This window comes from Symphalangus syndactylus, chromosome 13 (genome assembly GCF_028878055.3).
Source record: "Symphalangus syndactylus isolate Jambi chromosome 13, NHGRI_mSymSyn1-v2.1_pri, whole genome shotgun sequence".
In the NCBI taxonomy this organism is placed as follows: domain Eukaryota; kingdom Metazoa; phylum Chordata; class Mammalia; order Primates; family Hylobatidae; genus Symphalangus; species Symphalangus syndactylus.
In genome coordinates this window covers 77,980,060-78,002,217 of record NC_072435.2, presented here as the reverse complement: position 1 = coordinate 78,002,217, position 22,158 = coordinate 77,980,060, and the positions used below count along the sequence as shown (strand labels likewise).

The following is a 22,158-nucleotide window of genomic DNA, read 5'->3' as shown; positions in this document are numbered from 1 at the left end:
CTGTGTCCCCACACAAATTTCACCTGGAATTGTAGCTCCCATAATCCCCACTTACCATGGGAGAGACCCGGTGGGAAGTAATTGAATCATGGGGGCAGGTTTTTCCCATGCTGTTCGCATGATAGTGAAAGTCTCACGAGATCTGATGGTTTTATAAAGGGCAGCTCCCCTGCACATACTCTCTTGCCTGCCTCCATGTAAGCCATGCCTTTGCTCCTCCTTCACCTTCTGCCATGACTATGAGGCCTCCCCAGCCATGTTGAACTGTGAGTCCATTAAACCTCTTTTTCTTTATAAAATACTCAGTTTCAGGTATTTCTATATAGCAGCATGAAAATGGACTAATACATACTCCTAGGTACAATATCATCTAATTTAAAAGAAGAAAGTCAATCATGGTAAAGAATATGGAAGTCATCTAACAATGTTTTTCATATGTACATTTCATTAACTATACACTGCAAATACTTTATTGGCAAAATTTGCATATATGTACATGCATGCTTGTATGGGTGCCTGTGTGTGTGTATAATGGTAAAACCTCAACATCACTTCTCCAAACTTAAAATTCAGGATAAAATTTCAATGACAAAATCATTACCTAATTATTATAGCTCACTGAAATCTTTTCAGTTACCCTAAATCTACCCAAAATACTAAGTTATTATCAAAAGTAAGTTTAAATTTTGGATATTGGCTTTTATGAAAAATCTTTAAATGCCCTATAATAGTTTCAGATGTTATTATATAGTGATTTTTAAACTACTCAACAATACCATTAATGAATAATTTAAAAGAAATATTTAGTAAGTATCCTAGACACTAGTATGGTTACAAGTACTTTACATAACTTATCTCATTAAATTCTCCCAACAACTCTATTAAGCAAGTATTTCTATTCTTATTCTATATAAGAGAGAACAGAGGATAAAGGAGTTTTAGTAACACAATCAAAATAACACCATTAGCACGTACAGTCACCCCTTGGTATCAGTGGGGAGCTTGGTTCTAGGACCTCCCTCAGATACCAAAATCCACAATGCTCAAGGACCTTATATAAACTGGTGTCACATTTGCATATAACCTATGCACATCCTCCCATATACTTTAAATCATTTCTAGATTACAACACCTAATACAATATAAGTACTATATAAATATAGTCATCCTATATTTAGAAAATTATGACAATAGAAAATCTGTACATGTTCAGTACAGACACAATTTTTGTTTTTCAAATATTGTCACTCCATGGTTGGTTGAATCCACGGATGCAGAACCCAGGTATGTGGAGGGCTGGCTCTAATAGTTCTGGGATTAGATCACTGGACCTCTGATTCCAAAATTCTGTGATCTTTACTCTTTGCCTCCTTGTTGTTTGAAAAACTCTGAAAGACATTTTTTATAATTGTTACCCAAAATGTACCACCAGGCTAATTTACTACATGTTGCCACCCTGCACCTGTGTTAAACAAAACTCACTGCAAATTCTTGATACACAAAACTGATTGACGCAAACACATCGGTGCAGGAAAACTGCAACTCATCCGACAAACAGTTTTCCTAATCGCCACACTGCCAGAACTACTCTGAATATGAGCGTACTCCAAAAGGAAAAAGGGTCGTCAATGAAGAGAGAGACCATGAGTACCCAGTAACAATATGCTCTGCCAAGCAGAACCAAAGTACCAAAGACTATTTATACCAGATGCACTGTAATTGGTCGGTTTACTGTGCAGAAGGAAAGAAGTACTCAGATTGGCCAGAATGCCTATTCAAAATAAGCCTTCGTGTACAATGACTAGAAACATAGGAAAAGCAACAGAAAAGAAATAGAAGAGAACAAAAGCTGCTTTTGTAATGAGACTGGAAACTGCCGGCCACAAGAGTGGATAGAGAGTAAAAGCAGAAACAGTGTATGGGGGATGGAGCAGGCCATGCAATAATAGCTCAGATGGCAGGGGCTCAACCAGATTCCAAGTGAAAAAGCCAGCAACAACATCAAAGTAGGGCATAGCTCTGTTCTCATGGGAGATGAGTGGGAGATACAGTAGTCCCCCCTTATCCATGGATTCAGTTACCCATGGAAAACTATGGTCCAAAAATATTAAAGGAAAATTCCAGGAATAAACAATTCATAAGTTGTAAAGGGCACATTGTTCTGAGTAGCATGATGAAATTGCATGCCATCCTGCCCTATCCCACCCCGGATGTGAATCAGCCTTTGGTCCAGTGTATCCAACAGTCTACACTACCTGCTCATTCATCACTTAATGGCTCTCAGTTAATCAGATCAATCGACGAGGTATCACAGTGCTTGTGTTCAAGCGACCTTTATTTTATTTAATATGGACTCCAAGCACAAGAGTAGTGGTGCTTGTATATTATAACTGTTCTATTTTGTTATTATTATTATTAATCTCTTACTGTGCCTACTTTATATTATAAATTAAACTTTATCATAGGTATGTATGTATGGAGGAAAACATACTATACTATATACAGGGTTTGGTACTGTCCTCAGTTTCAGGCATACACTGGGGTTTTTGGAATAAATCCCCCAAGGATAAGCGGGGACAGCTGTACTTAATGTATAGTGATCAACCAAGTCATTCAGCCCCCTGGTCCAACCACTCTACAGCTAAGTATATAACCATGCAGCTTTTTAAAACCACAGAGAACGTTCATCATATTATTTCATTTGAGTCTCACTCTGTGGTTGGCAGTTACTATTATTATTTTTGTTTCCTGACCAATTAAAATACTGAGTTCACGAGAGCTGAGCAGCTCAAGTACTTAGCTAGTACAGTGGTATTCCAAGACTAAAACTGTAATCTTTTATCTTGGTCCAGCATTCGTTCACAATCCTGCCTCTACTACACAGTACATATAGTATCTTAAAAAGAAAGGAAAAAGTATAACTCATTTTACAACAAGTTCCTTAAAAAGGTTTTTATTAACCAGGACTTTAAAACTTTAGATATAGTGCATTCACCTATTCAGAAATCCCCCAAGGTGCCTTAAAGCTAAGGTTTAAGTGTACCAGGTTAAAAAGTCATACAGGCCGAAGCATTTCTAATCTTATTTAGATACCTTCACTGAAGAGCATCACTTGGTGCCTGAATGTCACTAATAATAATCAATAACAAATTTTTATCTTTCCTACTTTCAGCTGCCTAAACCCTCATTTTTGCTGCTTGCCTGAAGTCTATAAAGTCTTCATGCAATGCAAACCACATTTCCTCAAAATGGGTTGTTCAACAAAAGCACAAACCAATAAAGACACTTGACTCTAGAGATTCCATTTAGGCATCAGTACCTACTCGAGCATAAGCCCTAGGCAACTGCGTATCAGTTTATTTGTCAAAATGAGAATCCAGTATCTGTCCCCACAGTCATATTACAAAGAAGATGACATTGTTTTATACGATGGTGACATTATTTAAATAGAGATCATCGCCTAGAATTTCAACAAGCTATCTTTTCAAAATCTGAATACCTCAAACTCATAGGATCAACTTAAAGATGCCATTGTTGAACAAATAAGACAAATGAAACATAGATTAAATAAACTGGCTAAAGTCATATCCATAACAAGCACACCTTATACTCAACCATTTTTAATCCAGGAATTTAGATAGCTTATCTGTAATACATTTAAATGAACTACAGCCTTATTACCCTAAGTGTGGTCAGTGAATTTGCAGCATCTGCTATACGTGGGAATAACAGTAATGCAAAATCTGCATTTTTTTTTTTTTTTTTTTTTGAGACAGGCTGTCACCAGGCTGGAGTGCAGTGCAGTGGCGTGATCTTGGCTTACTGCATCCTCTGCCCTCCAGGTTCAAGCGATTCCCCTGCCTCGGCCTCCTGAGTAGCTGGGACTACAGGGACGCACCCAGTTCATTCTTGGTATTTTAGTAGAGACGGGGTTTCACCATGTTGACCAGGATGGTCTCAATCTCCTGACCTCATGATCCACCCGCTTCGGCCTCCCAAAGTACTGGGATTACAGGCATGAGCCACTGCGCCCGGCCAAAATCTGCATTTTTAACAAGCCCATATGTGTTTCCCACAGAGGCTTAAGTTTGGGTAGCACTGATCTATTAATGGAAACATACATATATGTATATATATGTATATGTGTGTGTGTGTGTGTATGTGTGTGTGTGTGTGTATATATATGTAGGTAGAAAGAGAGCTGGCAAGAAGCCATCTCAGCATCCCTTTAGGGAGATGCTTCTAGCTCCAAAAAACTGGGAATTTGAATTTGAACTGCACTTAAAAAGACTTTTAAAAAGTCAATTGTCCATATGAAAGCAGGGAGGCAAGTTATCAGAGGGCGAGGTCTAAAACTCCTTGCCAGCCACAGGCATCCTCAACATCATGCCAGGAGTGTATTGAAAAGTGGTCAACCAGTAATTCCCTCCTAGAAATAGTACATTATTTATCCTGATGACATACAAGACGTTTTGAAATACTGATTTCATCCTCTGTTCAATATGGAACAAAAGCCAAAAAACACCACTGTTTATAAAAGAAAAAAAGTAAATTTAAACTTAAATATAGAGGTGAAAGGAGGCAATATTAATGTGGTCATTTCAATTGGGTATTTTAAATAGATATTCATGCTACACTATAGTTGATTTCAAGCTGCACACTGGTATCTTTAAAAGATTTTTATTAGATCTCAAATTTATTTTCTTTGGTTAAATCAGTATATATCCCTGTAAAAATGGTTTAATGTATAAAACTTTGTTTCTTTAATATAAATCTGTGACATAATTCAGTACCATATTTTTTTTTCTTTCACTAGAATAACAAGAATAACCTTCCTATTTTAAGTTTACCAACGAATTCAGGTATACCAGTTTTTCCTATCAGCTATAAATAATTGCCTCCCTCTAAACGGCCTATTTCTGCAAATAAAAATGTCTTTTTGCCTGATTAAGCTTCTTCATCATTTGAGAACTTTTCTTCTGCAAATTTCTAGTTGGAAAATGTGTCATAAACAGCTTGCTTTGTCAAAATGAGATCTTTTCCATTGTTTTGGGAGAACAGTCGTATAGTTAATTATTTGGGGCAGGAGAGGAGGAACTTGTTCTAAAGGAAATATACTTGAAAAAACATTTGAACACAACTATCCTACCTTGAGACATTTTACAGTTGAAGGCAGCAGGCTTAGTTTCTTAAAGCTGAAGATAGGAAGGCAGAAGTAGCCAAAAACCAATTTACAAAACCATGAGAAATGTCCCAGAGGAACCACTAGAGGCTAATTGCAGCTGCCAGCCATACTTTGAGAACCCCTTCTTCGGAATGGTTCTGTAATGACAAGTATCCTCCCCAAACAGAAAAGCAGTCAAGCCTATGAATGTAAATCTTTATAGCCACCACCTAAAGCACCCCCCACAGAGGACACAATTTGCAGGGATGTCACTTCTACATGCACTGACAACCAGTAAGTCCTTGTTCCCTCTGGAGCGGCCTTACTCCAGAGTTTATTGACTCACATTTAATCCAAGAGACACAACTAACAGAAAAGAAAACTGGGTAGACACGCTTTCATTGTGGAACAAACTGGAAATTAACAAAAACAAGATGTTTACTTTTCACAAAGTATTTTGACTTATCTACCTCTCTCAAAGACCAGTTTATAATTTTGGGTTTACGATAGAACTCAATAACAATATGCTTTATAACAATGATCTTAACACAGATCTATGACCTAACAGGTTAACGTAAAAACAAAAAAAGCAAGAGAATAGTTTGCATCCTTGCAGTGTCTTTATAGAATACATATAAGCAACCAAAAAAAGAAAACAGAATTTCGCAAGACATAGCTGTAAAAATTTTATGAGCCTTATTCATCTTAAAAACTTATTATGTAAGAAATAAACTTGTGAACTGCACTTCAAATTAATAACCAAAGAATTCCAAGTATGCAGGGTTATATGGACTGCCATTCTTCCCACCGGATTTTTAAACAATGTTGAAACATGGCTGTTTGAAATACTTCAGTCCCATCATTTAACACTGTTCAAAATGTCAAGAGCCATATTGCACCCCAGTGGCCACTCTTCAGCAAATAACACATCCTTTGAAGTTAAAATACTTCTAAATGATGTCAAGTGAGAATTCCTAGGCTGGTACAGTCAAAATTTTCTACTTCTAAGGAAATCAATAATCTCTGGAATCACAATTAGGAAAAAGGCACTTTCATTATCAAAAGTCGTGAACTTTTCAGTTTCAAATCTCAATCAATTCCATTACTGCAAGGCAATTTTTTATACAGTTTCCTAATTAAACAAACTATGATCACATGGCTATAGTGAAACTGTTTTTTATTTTAACTTAAACCTCCTGTGGAATAATTATACTTTTATAATAAATTTCACAAAAATGATGATTAATCATCAAAGACAAAGACCTCACAGAAACATTTTATTTGATAATACCTAGCACACAGCTGCTATTCCAAGGGCACTAATGTGTGTTTCATTTCAGAAATTATGTAATTTAGCCAGTCACCTTGACTATAACTACATGCTGTGCCACACTTCATACCATGTCTCACTGCAACATCACAAAATGCCCCCGCAAAGAAATCAAGAAACAAAAGCTTTTACTGAATCACCATAAGCAAACAGCATCTCCTCTGCCAAATACTAAGGTACTTCTAAAACGGATACAGTGGCACTGCCCTCAAGCAATGTGGTACAGGAATAACCTTCAAGGAAAGTAAATATATGTTTAATTCCATTTAATTCCACAATAAAATGGAATCTAAATCCAGAGTTCATATTTTCAATTCTCACCTTTTTTCCATATAAATTTTTTTAGACATGAATAAATCAAAACCTCTCTATCTCATCTTTAAAACAGTTATCTCTAGTTTTTCAAATTAACGGAACTTATGAAATGTCCTTAAATAAAATAAACTACTCTAAAAAATGCTATCAACTTTTAATGTGGAATCTTGAAAACAATCATTTCGGTCCTCTCGCCTTTCTCAAAATTCTCTGGTTTACACAGATAGGTTTACTTGTTTCCCATTTCCCTGTATAAAAAAAAGTCAAAGTTATAAACCCAAAAAACCAATCCCAAAATGCTTCTCCCAAACATTTACACCTTTTTTTTTTTTTTTTTTGAGATGGAGTTTCACTCTTGTTGACCAGGCTAGAGTACAGTGGCACGATCTTGGCTCACTGCAACCTCCACCTTCCAGTTTCAAGAGATTTTCCTGCTTCAGCCTCCTGAGTAGCAGGGATTACAGGCACCCGCCACCATGCCTGGCTAATTTTTGTATTTTAATAGTAGAAACGAGGTTTCACCATATTGGCCAGGCTGGTCTCCAACTCCTGAACTCGTGATCCACCTGCCTTGGCCTCCCAAAGTGCTGGGATTACAGGCGTGAGCCACCGCGCCCGGCCACACCTTTTGTTCTAGAAACCTTGAGTATCAAAAAAACTGACAAATATAACTGGAAAGGTAAACAGAGAGGAGAAAAAGAGAGGAAGAGGGTGAGACAGAAATTTAGAAGAGCTGCATCTTTTTGGAACTAACTGCCTTGAAAATATGGCCAAAAACCTCTGAGGCAAAAATCTTGAATCCCTATGACAAGTTGAGGCAAATCTAGTCAACTCAAAGAGTTCAGACATCCAAGGAAAACAACTGTCCTGAACAAGTAGGAAAGAGACATTTGGAAGAGGCATTCCAAAGCTTCCACATGTATGAATGAAGCACCAGTAACTACAGACCCGAAATAAGGCCAGGCCAAAGTACCAATCATTTATCTTAGGAGTGAGTGTTTTGGAAAAGAAGCTAACAGAGTCCCAATGAAAGTTTTTAAATATGAGTATCAATAAAAATAAACATGAGTAAAAAAATTAAAAGGTAACAATAAAGTGATAAATTCAAGTGGAATTCCACCTGCCAGAGGTCAACCTATCAGCATTTGTATAGATCTATCATTAGACGCTCAGATTCAAACCCTTTATGGTACCTGCTAAAGTACAGGTAAGAAAGCACAATGTTTTGTGGGATGCTTGTTAACAAGGTAAGCAGTGCTGTAGTTGTACTATGCACTACATATACAAAGAAGCTCATATGCAGTAATATTCATAATTTGTGAATTATTGAATGTAACAGTTTATTCCTCAAAAGCACATACAAATCATAACTTCAAAGAAATCATTTAGTACTGTATGTAATTACACCAGCAATTATTCAAAATATTATGCCTTTTTCACCCAACAAAAAACAGAAGGTATGCAGTCCTGCTGAAATATCCCTCCACTTTTTTAAAAACCTGAGCTCCTAAATGAGGACAGCTATTTATAGAGGAGAGGTCTTTACATTCAATAACCCACTGTTCCTTTCCTTGGAGGCTGCCACACTTGTCACTTTTGTGAAGCCATTAAAATAAGTATCCAAAGCTGATACAATACTCTACTGCTAAGAGAGAACCAGAAAGGTTAACAGATGAAAGTTACCATGTTAAAAGCACTTTAGATGAGTATAATAAAGTTATAAGAAAGTAGGTTTGTCAGCCACTGATTTTTCAAAGAGCCTTAAGGGTAAACTTCGTCCTTTCCTAATATTACAAAGGTTCCTGCTTTAGAGACAACGCACCTTTAGCCTATGAAAAACAGTTGTACCACCAGAGGCATTTTTTTGAGAAGTGCTTTTAGTGTGCTGAGCAGCAACAAAACGATTAGAAAGACAAACTATGCTCCTAATGCATGCTGGAATGCAAAAGGTTGTTGCTATTTCAAAATTATAGCAGAAGAGAATTCAGTATTAACAACAGGGGCACATTAACACTGAAGAACTAAGTGCAGATGACAAAACAACAGCCCATAGAATCACCAATGTAAACGTAATCATCGTGCATGTGTGTGTGTGTATATGTGTGTATGAAAACAACTAAGAGACAGATGGCAATTTTCCCTGTGGCATTTGCACATGTCCATTCAATGCCTGTATGTGGGTCAATTACTATGATAAACATCATGTGACAGGCTCAATGGAGGTAAAGCGGTTCATACCGACTTCACCTAATTTTAATTTACTGATAAGATATACTTATTCAAAAGAGCAAAATGAACTTTTTCCAAATAGGTTTGTTTAAACAATCAAAACGTAGCTAGAAAATAAAATGCCACCTAAAATAATTTATAAACTCTAACTTGTATTCCAGTGAAAACTGGGAAGGAAACTGAAGAGTAAGACCATAGTTCTGTCTACAGTGGCTTCTTATAATAACTTGATAAGACAACCACTGATACAAAGAGAGCTTCTCCCTTACTTAATTATACAGTAATTCTTTCTAAACATGCTTTTTACTAAATACCAGGCCTGCCTTCAGTAGTTACACATGCTGGAATCTTAAGATAACAATCTCAGATTGGTCAAAGACAAGTCTATTAGAGAGAACTTTTTAAAGATAAGTTAACAGAGTGATTATTTCACGAGGGATTCCTATCATACCAGGTCAAAAAACCCAAACTAACAATAACATTAAAAGATCAAGCAGAAATAATAGTTCAATATCTTTAGAAAGAATGCAGGTTTTAAAAAAACTGTTAATATGCCTTAAATTCCATTCCTTCATTTTAAACAATATTAATCAAAATCATTATAAAGAAAAATTTAACTCGTGTTTATAAAAACTGAGATTTCCATTTATACCCAAATGACAAGCTAACTAGGAGTGAATTAAGAGCTTGATGTAATTTTAATTCCATAGTAGAAACTTCTGCTGTGTAGTTGTTTCTCCAAGTTTCAAAAAATTACTGCACAGTGGAATAGCTAAGAGATCTACAGGTAACATTAATGATTCTGGTTGGGTTTAACAAATGCAAAAGGGGCAATAAGAAAATAAATTTTCAGAGGAGTCACAAATAGATTTTCTACTTCCAAACCTGCAAATTGTCTTTGCAAACTAATAAATTATTTTACTCATATGAGAATTTAAAGCACGTAAAAGTTGCATTATCTTATTTACTTGTCTATGTATAAAAAGGGCATGTCACCAATTAGAAGATATGTGCTAAGTGAAATCAGACTTCTAAAGTTTAGAACAGTTATGGTTTGTTTACCTTTGTCTGCTTTGAAGTAAACTGACTCTTCTCATGGTGTTATCTCCATAAGAAACTCATAACAGTATTATTAAAAAGGATAAGAAAAAAAATGATGCCACGTCATCCTCAACAAATGTGTAAGAATGCAGAGAATTTTGGGTCAGAGAAGTTTTACCACTGACCTAAACACCAAATTTCTCCAGAAAATAAGAGAAAATCCTTTAAGGAATCACATACAACATAACTTAAAATTTGGCAAAAACTGCATATTGTCAATTTCAGTTTTCCTCTAACCACAACTTAAGATTCAATAACTAGATTGAAAGCAAGGGGAGGGAGGATGAAGCTGAAACCACATACCCTTTTTCATCAGATACTGTGAATTCTTCTCCTCCACTGTTTGTTTCATTACATCAGAGGCATATTCTTAAATTTAGCACAGAAACACTTGTAAAATATTAAATTTTACCATAGAGAAATTGACTGTGCTATAAGAAAGCTTCATGTTACCATTTAATTTCAACCAAGCTACATCAAACATGGAAAGAAATTATATATAGTTTATAAAGTAAACGATCACTATATTTAAAAGAAATGATAACTTTGAGAAGTACCACAGCAATAATGATTTAGTTAAGCAAGTCAAGAATAATAGCCATCTCCCTTGAGCACTTCTCCCTTCCCTTCCGGCACTGGCCTCTCCTTACAGAACTGTATTTCACAAAAGTTCCTGGAGGGCAGCAGAATCCACAGGTCTAGTTTAAGCAATGTTTTAAACATGAATCTTTGCATCTGAAATGTAGTAGTGGAAATAAACAAATTATCATCATCCTACAGTTTGCACTTGGCTCCCCAGCTCTCCTTCCCCTTCACACACCAGTGAGTTACAGTAGTTAGATAGAAAATATATCAGAAAAGCCACAATTTATAGTGTAACTTCACAATGAATCACTTGAACAGGCTGTGCATACAACAAATAAGTTCAGTGCTCCTATTTGTGTCTCATAATCTCTAGGATACATAAAAACAAAGTTTGCTGCTCTTAAGATTTCACATTCTAAGAATATGTGATGGCATATGCAGTTCTGCTAAGAAATCGGTGTAAAATACACTTTTCAAATTGTAGCAAAGTATAATTCACACTTATAGGCCCTCAATATTATATCAGTATATACTATCTAGACATCATATTGAGCATGCTATCAATAAAATGATATGGGCAAATAATCATACTAAATTCACCTATGTAGCTACAAGATAGAAGTCATGAATTTTAACACTCCATTAGACCTACTGCATCTGAAAAACTTACAACTGCCAACCATCAAAGCACAACTAATTTATCATCACACTCACACCATTCTTCCAAGTTACAAAGTCCAGTCCTAACAGTTCTGATGACTCAAGAGCACAGAACAATTATACCTATAGAAAAACGCATATCCAAATTTAACTTTAATTTTTAAAGAATGGCTACTTCTGATATGTATTTTCTTAAGGATTAGACAGCAATTAACAAGGGCATACAATAGGAATACTTGATTTATCACAGTGTTCTACAACAGGTTGCATTATTATAGTAAGTTTCTTTTTTTAAATAAACTCTATATTCTTGGTTTAAATGCTTACTATTCAAACTGCCCCCAACAGAGCCAGTAACTGCCCACACTGACCCAAGTTGGTTTTAGTGAAAAGTAACCCATCTTTGGAAACAAGGGCTTTTTCCACGAATATGCTAGAAATAGCAGGTGCACCATTGCACAAAATTGGAGAGACCAGAAATTTACCTCACTCCTACAGACCATTTATCAGAGCATGCTGTGTAGTTGCTAAAATCAGTATGCTGCGTAAAAGTTAAGAAAAAATGTATGTCTAACAGTGGTTCCCTATCAACTAGCCTCTGATAGGCACTACATAAAATGCATTAAGACAGGTTTGCTGGATGTTCTGGCACCTATTATCAGGTGATTTCTTAACAGAGATGTGAAGATGCTTTTAGCAGGAGAATGGGCACACCAGAGAATACAGAATGTGGCTAATTACGACAAGAAGAAGATTCTGCCTTCACCTCCCCTCACTGTCAACCACTTTGCTTAAGTGCACTCACTGCCTCGCCCTAACCCTGGGGATCCATTCACTTTCCATAGCCCAGAGAGGCTGCTGAAAAGCTGTCAAAGTAAATCTGTACTCACTTTTTGGATGGTTTAATTTCAATGGAGCATGAAACACCCCAGGACGGTTAATAAGTTTAGCCAGGCATGCTGTTATCCCTAATATATTTTAATTATGCATCTGTTTTAATTGTAATCAGATTAAGGCACTGGGAGGACACAAATTGGAATTTTCCCTAATGGATATAGGGGCTTTTCATCACTTTCTGAACACTAATAACGTTTAAAAGATAGGTAGAGACACCAACACAACGGTGACATTTTCCAGAAATCGATGCAGTTTCTTTGACAACACAGTTCAGGTCTCATTAGCCACCCAAACTAACCTAAGTGCAGAAGACAACTTCAGTCTCTAGGGGCGTCTTCTTCTCCAATTAGTACAAAAGAACCACTAACATCTAATGTACAACTCCCAAACAGAAATGAGAAAGCCGAGGCTTTTATAAAGTGCTGCCCAATGGATTGGTGAAGGAGGCTAGGGCGGCGGGAGATACCATCAGCAGCATTATTTTGGCTCAAAGTAAAAGTCTGTACACGTTAAAAGGGAAAGTTAAAGCAGAGAATGATCTCTCTTTGCACAATTTTGGCAACTATCAAACGTGTGTTTTAACTTCGGGAAATAAAAGTGTCCCACCAATAAAAGGAAACGGGACAGGGAGGATCTATCAGGGATCTAGGAGCGGCTTCCTCCCAACCCAGATGTAAAATCACTTAATGTGCTTTTGTTGCATCAAGGAATACCTAAGACTTTAATTTAATACGTTCATTAAACAGTTTCCCAAATTGCCGGGATTTCCGCTAAGAAACTCAAGCGTCTGCCAACAGCCGAGAAGCAAGGCAGAGAACCTGCTGCAAACTAGGAGCGGAAACTCCCTCGGCCCGCCCAGCGCGCTCACGTCCCCGGTGTTTGATTTAGGTGTTAATGTTTACGTGTCGCCTAAACCGTCAGGTGCTGAACCAGTTCCTCCAAGACGCACTTTGAGCCTTAAAGAGGGAAGCTTCAGAGCCACCGCGGAGTGTGCCCCCTGCAGCCCATCGCCCCTTCCTCTCGGCCCCTTACCTGTCATCATAGCAGAAATCCGCACTCAGGGTGTTGAGATACAAGGCGAGCCCCAGAGCGCTGCTCACCAACTCTGCAATCATCTCTCCACCGCCTTCCCTCCGGCTCGGATCCCAGCGCGAGGGCAGCAGCGGCAACAAAAAACAGAAGCATCAATCTCCACCTTCCGCCGCCTTCTCCTCCCAGCTTCACTTTTCCCTCGCTTCCCCACCCTCCCTCCCTCGGGTCCTTCCAATCCACGACTCCTCTCCTCCTCCTCGCGCCCGGCTCCGCAGCTCCTGCGTCCTCCCAGGGTGCGGGCTCACACCACACACCCCATGCCCGGCGCCCGCAAGCGGTGAGCGGCGTTTGGGCTCCGCGTCCCCCGGCGGAAGCGCAGAGCTGGTCTTTCGCGCGGGTCGCGATCCCCACCCTAACCCATGGCAGTTTGGGGCGTCCTAGGTGAGGAGTGGGACTCGGAGGAGATGGAAGGGTGCGGGATAGGGGCAGACGGACCGGACCAAGCCGGGCTCTGGGACCAGCTGGAGGAAGAGAGAGAAAGAGGCGCGGGTGGGAGGGACAAGGCGAACCGCCTCCCCTCGCCGCCTCCCGAGCGCACTGCTCCGGTGTCGCTCGGGCGGACTCCGGCCGCCAAGGCGGCTGCTGCACATTCACTGTTTATTAGCTCCCTCCCGGCCCCAGCCCTAGCCCCAGCTCCCTTCTCCAATGAAGTGAGAAGCGGTGGCTGGAGACTCCTAAAGCTCCCGCGTGGGGTTCTCGACGCGGCCCCCCGCGCCTGCGTGACCAACCCTCCATCCCGGCTTGGCCCAGCCCCTTTCTCCACCCAGATCCTCCCGGAAGGCTCCTCCTACCCTGCCCCTCTGGCTGGAGGCTCCTCCCACCCTCCCCGGCCTGAAGGCTCCTCCTACCAGCCTCCCGCCCTCTTGTTTCTTTCACCTTCGGTTTCACTCTGGGAAGCCCCCGGGACCCAAGGGCGACGGCTGGAAGACAGCCCAAAGGAGTAGCTACAGTGCGCCCTGGGAGGGGAGGCCGGGAGAAAGGAGGCCGAGGAGGGGGTCGGTCGCCCCACTGCTGCCTGGCAGCGCCTGGCACGGCTAAATCTCAGCCACAGCGCTGTGTGTGCCAAGAGCTGCCAGGCGTAAGTCCGGTCAGCTGGAGAGACTTCTGAGACCGGGAGAGGAAGAACAGGTTTGGCGACCGCTGCAGCTTCGGTTGTCACAAACACACGGGCTATCTCTCACGCACACGGTGTGTGAGACTGAATGGGGCGGGAGGAGGTAGTATTGGGGAGCTTGGAGGCAACTTAGGAAGGAGAGATTTCAGCTCTTAGCCTACGGTTGGCCCCAATGTCAATGGAAAGACGTGTAGGGAGAGAAACGTTTCCTCCTTCAGTAAGGTTAAAAAGAAAGGACCCCAAAAAGGGAAAGAAAGACACACACACACACACACACCCGCAGCAACTGTCCGGGGACCCCTTCGTGGTTTCAGGGGTACTATCGGGTTGACCCTGAGAACACAGGAGAGAAACCTCTAGTGCAAGCCGGTACAGTACTATGCTTAAACCTAGTAAGGCGGGAAGCTAATGCCCTTTCCTTCGGCTCGGAGGCAGGACTGGATGGAAAGCATCCAACATGGTGAAATATGGTGTAGAATGGTCTGTGTAGAACAAGCTCTGGGTAATAAAGTTGCAAGACCAAAGAGGACCCAGGGCTGCCTGACACGCCTCTCCCTGGCTTGTCGCCTTTCTGGCCAGGAGAGTGGCTCCGGTGCACCGCGATGTACACTACTGCAGCGCCCCCTGCTGCATAGTAACCACAAGGTGTGGAAGACAGGTCTGTTTTCCATGCGGGCCGGCTGGTTCCAACGAAGAGCAGCACGTAACCAGCAAGCTCTCCGGAAACTGTGGCAAGAAGTTGAGCCCCCTGGGTGTCTAGCAGTGGCCTGGAAAGAAAATACCGTGGTTTGGGCTTCTGTAGAACAAAGCTGCATATTTCCCTGATTTCACAAGGAAATCTGAGAAATCTGTATTGGATACACACAGATAAAATGATGAATATTTATTAATATTATACCTATTATGCCATCCGCAGTAGCACATTTTTTGTGCCCTGGACAAATATATGTAAACAAAAATAAAAAGAATTACATCTTTACAGGTAGGGACTGATATTTTACCCTTTTCCTCCATAACCTTTGCTCACTTGAAAATTTTGAAAATCATATCAGTTAGTCCATCCTGATGCTCTGTGTCTCCCCAATGCGTTTATATTCTGAGATATATATAGTATATATAAAATATGTATATGGTGTCCTAGAACACTGAAGGAAGAACACATACTGTGGGATCAGATGTTTAAGTTTGAGTGCATACTCTGCTATTACTATTTGGGCGATCTTTGGCCACTCAACCTCTCTGTGACTCTGTTTTCTCATCTATGAAACAGTGATAATAATAGTACTTATCTTATGAGTACTGTTATTATGAGTATTAAAGTAGTTAACCTATGTAAAATAGCTAAAAGGGACCAGGAAAGTGCAACAGAAGTATTAGCTAGTATATCATTATTACTATGCTTTCTAGCTTCCTCGTTTCATTTTACTTCTTAACAAAAACCGGGACATTTACCTCCAAAACACATCCTATCACATCTTTACTACTTGAGTCCACAGCCCAGCTACCCTCATCTCCTGCATGGACAAATGCAGTAGCCCTCTAAGTGGTCCCCACACTTCTACCGCTGCAATGCCTCCCTTCCCCGATTTTAACTTTAGGCAGAAGTTTCCTTTGAAAACCTATACATTCCCAATTTTTAAATGTTCCACAACTTCCTGTTGTATTTTTAAATGTCCAACAACTTCCTGTTGTACAGCTAATAAAACTAATTCTTACCATGGCCAGCCAAGCCTTCATTTAGCCCAGACTACCCCTCCCGCTTCATGTTGTGTTCATATGTGTACAACATAGACAACTTTCTCAGGAACTAACCACTTTATCTTCCTGCTGCATGAGGTTCTTCTCCTCAAACCTTCTGTAGCTCCTTCTCACCATTCAGGTCTTAGCTCAAATGGCATAACCTCAGAAATAAAGTAGGCTCTCCCCCATCAATCTGTATCCAACTACCATGTATTAGTTTCTTCATAGTATGTATTAGTATCTGGAAGCACCACTGAATGGAAGCTCCATGAAGTCAGGGATCCTGTCAGTCTTGTTTTCCACATACAACCCAGAGCCTATAACATCTGGACATGGAGAAGAAACTTTAAAAAGATTGTTAATAAATGAACAAAATAAATGTGCTTACGAGAAACTATGTAACAGCTGGAAAATCCAAAAATTTTCATCGCTGATTTATTGTTTGTTGTTAGTGTTAAAGATCGTGAAGTATTAACCAAGGAGAGAGGAAGGGAGCAGGTTCACAATTTTTCAGAATAGATCAAGTCTGCAGGAATACCCGTGATGGGGAGTCACATGGGCAGCTCTCTTCAGTTATTAAGAGGACTCAGATATGTAAAAATATTAGAGAGCTTTGGGTTCCACATGCTAAAAGCTTGATAAGCCTTTTCCACAGCTGTGTTCATTTTTAAGGCTCCAATAGTTAAATTTTTTTAAATTTTTTTTTTTTTTTTGAGACAGAATCTCACTCTGTAGCCCAAGCTGGAGTGCAGTGGCCCGATCTTGGCTCACTGCAACCTCTGCCTCCTGGGCTCAAGCGATTCTCCTGCCTCAGCATCCCCAGTAGCTGGGATTGTAGGTGTGTGCTATCAAGCCTGACTAATTTTTGTATTTTTAATAGAGACAGGGTTTTTACCATGTTGCCCACGCTGGTCTTGAACTCCTGACCTCAAGTGATCCACTTGCCTTGGCCTCCCAAAGTGCTGGGATTACAGGCAAGAGCCACTGCGCCCAGCCATGGTTCCAATAGTTTTAAATAAATTTTATACACTCCTCCATCTCCTCCTTTTCTCCTTTCCCCAACTCCCAATACCTCTGAATTGGAAGCCTAGGTGACTGGGAGATGTGCTGTAAAGTGGCACATCTTGCCTTCCCTGATAAATGGAACGCTGAAAACCTAGCTGTGTTCGAGAAATCCAGTTGCTTTTAACAAATTTTTCTATTATAATTTAATGTAGGTTTCAATATCCTTCCAGAGCATTAAGCCATGGTCTCTTTTAGATTGCTCTCCAAGGGCTGAGAAGCAGCCAATTCCTGAATTTTCTACCTTCCTGGAACAAATTTAGAAGGAAAATCAGATTAAAGATGTCATCACTATTGTTGGATATCATTTAAAATCTGAGGACATAGCTTTTTAGTTTATCAAGGTGTACTTATTTGATGTAAGGTTGCAGCATCAGTTCTGAATATGTGTATGTTCTATTGAAAGCTACTGTTGCTCTCCACAGATGAAGGAAATTAGGATGGCTGGCTTGAATTTTTTACCTTAGACACAATACTGGCCAAAAAAGCGCTAAGCCCTTATTTTCCTGAAGTAGGCTCCACACATCTGCTACCTCACCACTTCCTCAATGAATTCCTTTTTATAGTAGCCCCGACCTCCCCTGCATTTGTTCTGCATTCTCAGTCCTTTGTTGTATAATTCATACCTTTGCAGTGCCAGTTCCTCAGGGTAAAGATTTCCTTATTTGCCTAAGACATTTTTAGTTTATTGTGCAATACTATCTTCCCTTTGGGTGTTGCATAAATATTAACGAAAAATCCACATCTGGTCCTGGTCATCATTTCTATTTGTCCTAATATAACTTCTCTTTGAACAATTCATTTGGAAAGTGTGCCAAGGGTGAAATGTGGCACGTAAATTCTCTTGCTGCACGGAATGCTTTTTAAAGTGCCCACAGATTTGGTTATTTATGAGCAGGAGATTTGTGCCTCTTCCTTGCTCTCTCAATTCTAAAACTGTACTGGGCCAAAATAATTACAATCTTCCATATGTTTTCTGAAAAGATATCCAAGTATCTCCTGCTAAAATTTTAACAGATTGACTAAGAAGCAGAAAAACACTAGCCCAGCAGGTGAAATTGCCTGTTTAGGGAGGTCAGAACAGAACTCTCTGCTGGGGGACTCATAAGCTCTGGGATTTACTCAGGAAATAACCCTGCAGGAGAAAAACAGCAGAGCATGAATGAAATGTGGGTCAGGGAGCTGAAACAGGCACATGAGCGGCTTGGTTAACTAATGACTGTAAATGCATTGGCTACACATGTTACATTTAGATTCTTCCCAGCATACCATAAAGTGCTGCCCTGCAGACACTACAATGTATAACATCACTTTATCCCAAGACTTGTGATCCATTAGGAATAGAAGTAGAACAAGGCAGCCACAGAAACAGATCTTGTCACCCATGTCTCAAAACAGGGACTGTTAAGAACCAGCTGCTAGGAAAATAATGATCACTTTAAGAATCTCACAGTCTCCCCAGCTTCCAAGTCTGAGAATGTGGGGGTGAAGGAGGAGACAAGGAGGAGGAGGAGTGTAGAAATAACATGTTAATAACCAGATATGAATAATTGCAGAGATGTTAAGGCTAATGATAGAATTCAAAAACTCAATCAAGAAAAGCAAGGACAGCCTCCTTTATAGAATCTCTCTGAATGCCTTCACATGCACTGATATAAACAGTGATCATGAATGCTCTAACAGCTTGAAAAATTGCACTGACTATCAGGAAACCAAATTTTGATAAGCCTCAGATTCTTTAAGGAAAATTAATTTTGATGTGGACATTAGTTAAATTCACCAGCTATTCATGAATGTTGCCTTGATGTTTAACCCATATGAAATTTTTAAGCCAGTGTTGGACAGCAGAACTTGCTGCAGAGGTGATTTTCTGTTGCACTGTTCATTAGTTACATGTGGCCATTGAGCAATTGAAATGTGGCTACTGTGACTGAGGAACTGCATTTTTAATTTTGTTTAATTTCAATTAATTTAAATTTAGTGACATGTGGCTAGTGGCTAATTTATTAGACAGAATAGCATAAGCTGTCAGCTGACCAACACCACTTATGTTTTACGGTGGATTTCATATAACAGCCAGTTAGTTGTCAACATCCTCCCACAGATCAAAGCTTTAGCCCTGAATCATTTGATATGAACTTCTGTGCTCCCCATGAGTGACCTGCTTTTATTTATAAAACGGCTACCAGCTATTGAGCATTTTTCTAGGTATTAGGCATCATACTAAGCCCCTTATATTTATTATCTCATTTAATCCTCATAACAACACAGGGAGGTAGGTACCATTACTATCTGTATTTTGCAGATAAGGAAAAGGAGACACAGAGAAGTTTAGTAAATTGCTCATGGTCTGAACAGCCTCTCAGTGGTGGTGCTAATATTTGAACTTATGTCTTTCATTCCAAAAGTCTGTGCTTCAACCACTACCCAGTAGTCTTGTTCCTTATTTTTCCATTCAGAAAGGCCTCATCCCACTTAGGATCTACCTCAGGAGCGGGAATTCCTGGGTACAGCCACGATGCTTTGGTTAAATTAATCTTTCTCCTCTATGCTCCCTCAGATCATTTTGGATAGAATATTGTGGAAGCCTTTTTGGTCTACCACTTTTGCCTGATTTTTTCCCTATCTGGTGTAGAAACCTGCAAAGACTATATGCTTACGTATAACAAAAACTCTCCCCCATAAAATATACACACACACATTTTTAATAACAAATATATTCAACTCATGTATATACATTTTTTTCTAATACAATACACTGTATCCATTATACAAAAAATAGGATAGGTGAGGCGCAGTGGCTTACGCCTGTAATCCCAGCACTTTGGGAGGCCAGGGCGGGCGGATCAGGAGGTCAGGAGTTTGAGATCAGCCTAACCAACATGGTGAAACCTCGCCTCTACTAAAAATACAAAAATTAGCCTGGCGTGGTGGCACACGCCTGTAATCCCAGCTACTCGGGAGGCTGAGGCAGGATAATCACTTGAACCTGTGAGGCAGAGGTTGCAGTGAGCCAAGATCACTCCACTGAACTCCAGCCTGGGAGACTCCATCTCAAAAAAAAAAAAAAAAAAAAAAAGGATAAATAACCTAATCCACACTCCAACAAAAAAATGAAAGTATTAATGTAAATTACAATTTGGAAAACCAAATAAAAGATTTGTGCAGAAGTAAATATTATCATGTTGAAAACCCCACTACAAATTCACACCTTACATGTTTAATCCACTTATTATTCCTCTGAAATGACTAGAAAGTCTGTTTGCAATTTGACCTATTAATCTAATAATAGGTGACAAAATCAATGTATTTAAATCTTTTGCGATAGATTTAATGAAGTTCCTCATTAAAAATTATTTGTAATATTATTACTTTATTTTGTAATTATAAGTGAATTGCATATTTATAGCCTTACATATAGACTTCCACTGCCCTGTGCTTCTCTTTCCAAATGTCCTTCCTTTCATCCTTTTTGGTCCTTTCTAACCTATTCTTTCAGTTTTCCATATTTTGCTCTACAAAAGCATTTAAAACTTAATGCACAAAACCACAAAGTCACCTTCATATGTGTTGTAAAGATCTGTCCTGAGATATACAAACTAATAAAATAGATTGTCTGCAATGATTGATTTGAAGCAAAGACATTTATTTCTTGGCAGTCAGTTCCACAGAGTCAGTCCTTGGATTGAAGTGGACAAATGATGAAGAAGACATTGAATTCATCAGTCCCAAGCTGAGCACAAATGGGAACCTGTGTCAGAAGCTCTCATCCTCTACAACCCGCTCCCTGCATTAATCACATGCCACTGCTAGGCTCAAAGGCTCGTCAGTTTTCATCCTTGGATATTCATTTGTTCCAGCACAATTTGTTAAAAAAGTCTGTTTTCTCCACTGAATTGCCTTTGCATCTTTGTCAATTGATATATATACATATATATCATATGTAGGTATATATATGTGTATGTGTGTATGTGTGTGTGTGTGTGTGTGTGTGTGTGTGTAGGTCCATTTCTGTGCATATATACTGTCTATTGATTATTTTGTCTATTTTTATGCCAATATCAAACTGTCTTGATTACTGCACCTTTATAAGTGTTGAAGTTGGGTAGTATAATTTCTACAATTTTGTTCTTTTTGAAAATTGTTTCCAAACCCTGTTTAATTATAACACTTAAAATTTTATTTCCATTTGCTATTATAAGTCCCTATCATTTGGCTCTTGTTTTCTTATTTATTTATATCTTGAGTATATTTATATGGAGGTATGTGATTATGTGTATGTAGGCATTTAGATATATGAATGTGATTATGTCTGTTCTCTGAGTTTCTTTCTACAAAAAGTAGAATAAATATCTATGGTCTAAAATATCCACTAGCAAAACAGGCTGGGTAGGATTCAAATATGTGAGTGTCATCCCTTCTCATCAATATTCTTAAAGTATTTGTTCCACTCGTATTTCTCTTTATATTCAAAATGAGGAATTTATGATATGCATTAAAAGCAATATAACATTTTAATTTATCTGAAATTATCACTCATATCTGTACTGTCATGTGGACAGCACTAGTCACCAGCATTCACAAGTGATAAGTGATTTTAATGGATATAGTTACAGGTTTCTAGCACTTAATTTTTTTCTTCTCTTTCTCTATCTCTTGCATATTAATACCTACAAAACATTTTTCATTTTTCTGTGGTTTATGTTCTATCCTCAGTTTTACTTTTGTGATGTTTCAGAACCAGACAGTATCTTTGGAAACATATCAGTGTTTAAACTTCAGATATAAATCAGTGATTCTCGACAAATATCATATACCATGTGTTGTAGTCAGTTTTAACATTTCAGCTGACAGCAACTACAGACTTTA

General features: G+C 39.1%; 1 protein-coding gene across 3 annotated transcripts in view; it reads right to left on the bottom strand.

Annotated features, from left to right (window-relative positions):
• TMTC2 (transmembrane O-mannosyltransferase targeting cadherins 2) overlaps window positions 1-14,454 on the bottom strand; it is a 462,711-nt gene extending 448,257 nt beyond the window's left edge. Inside the window, exon 1 of one of the 3 annotated variants that reach the window (XR_008650321.2) lies at window positions 13,314-14,446. Coding sequence is in view for 2 of the 3 variants with exons in the window: in XM_063615121.1 (XP_063471191.1) it covers window positions 13,314-13,396 (83 nt within the window). In the remaining variant the exon portion in view is untranslated. Of the gene's footprint in view, window positions 1-13,313 lie in introns of all 3 variants that reach the window. The other 2 variants (XM_063615121.1, XM_055239351.2) reach the window with 2 other exon arrangements.
• Between the last annotated feature and the right edge of the window lie 7,704 nt (window positions 14,455-22,158).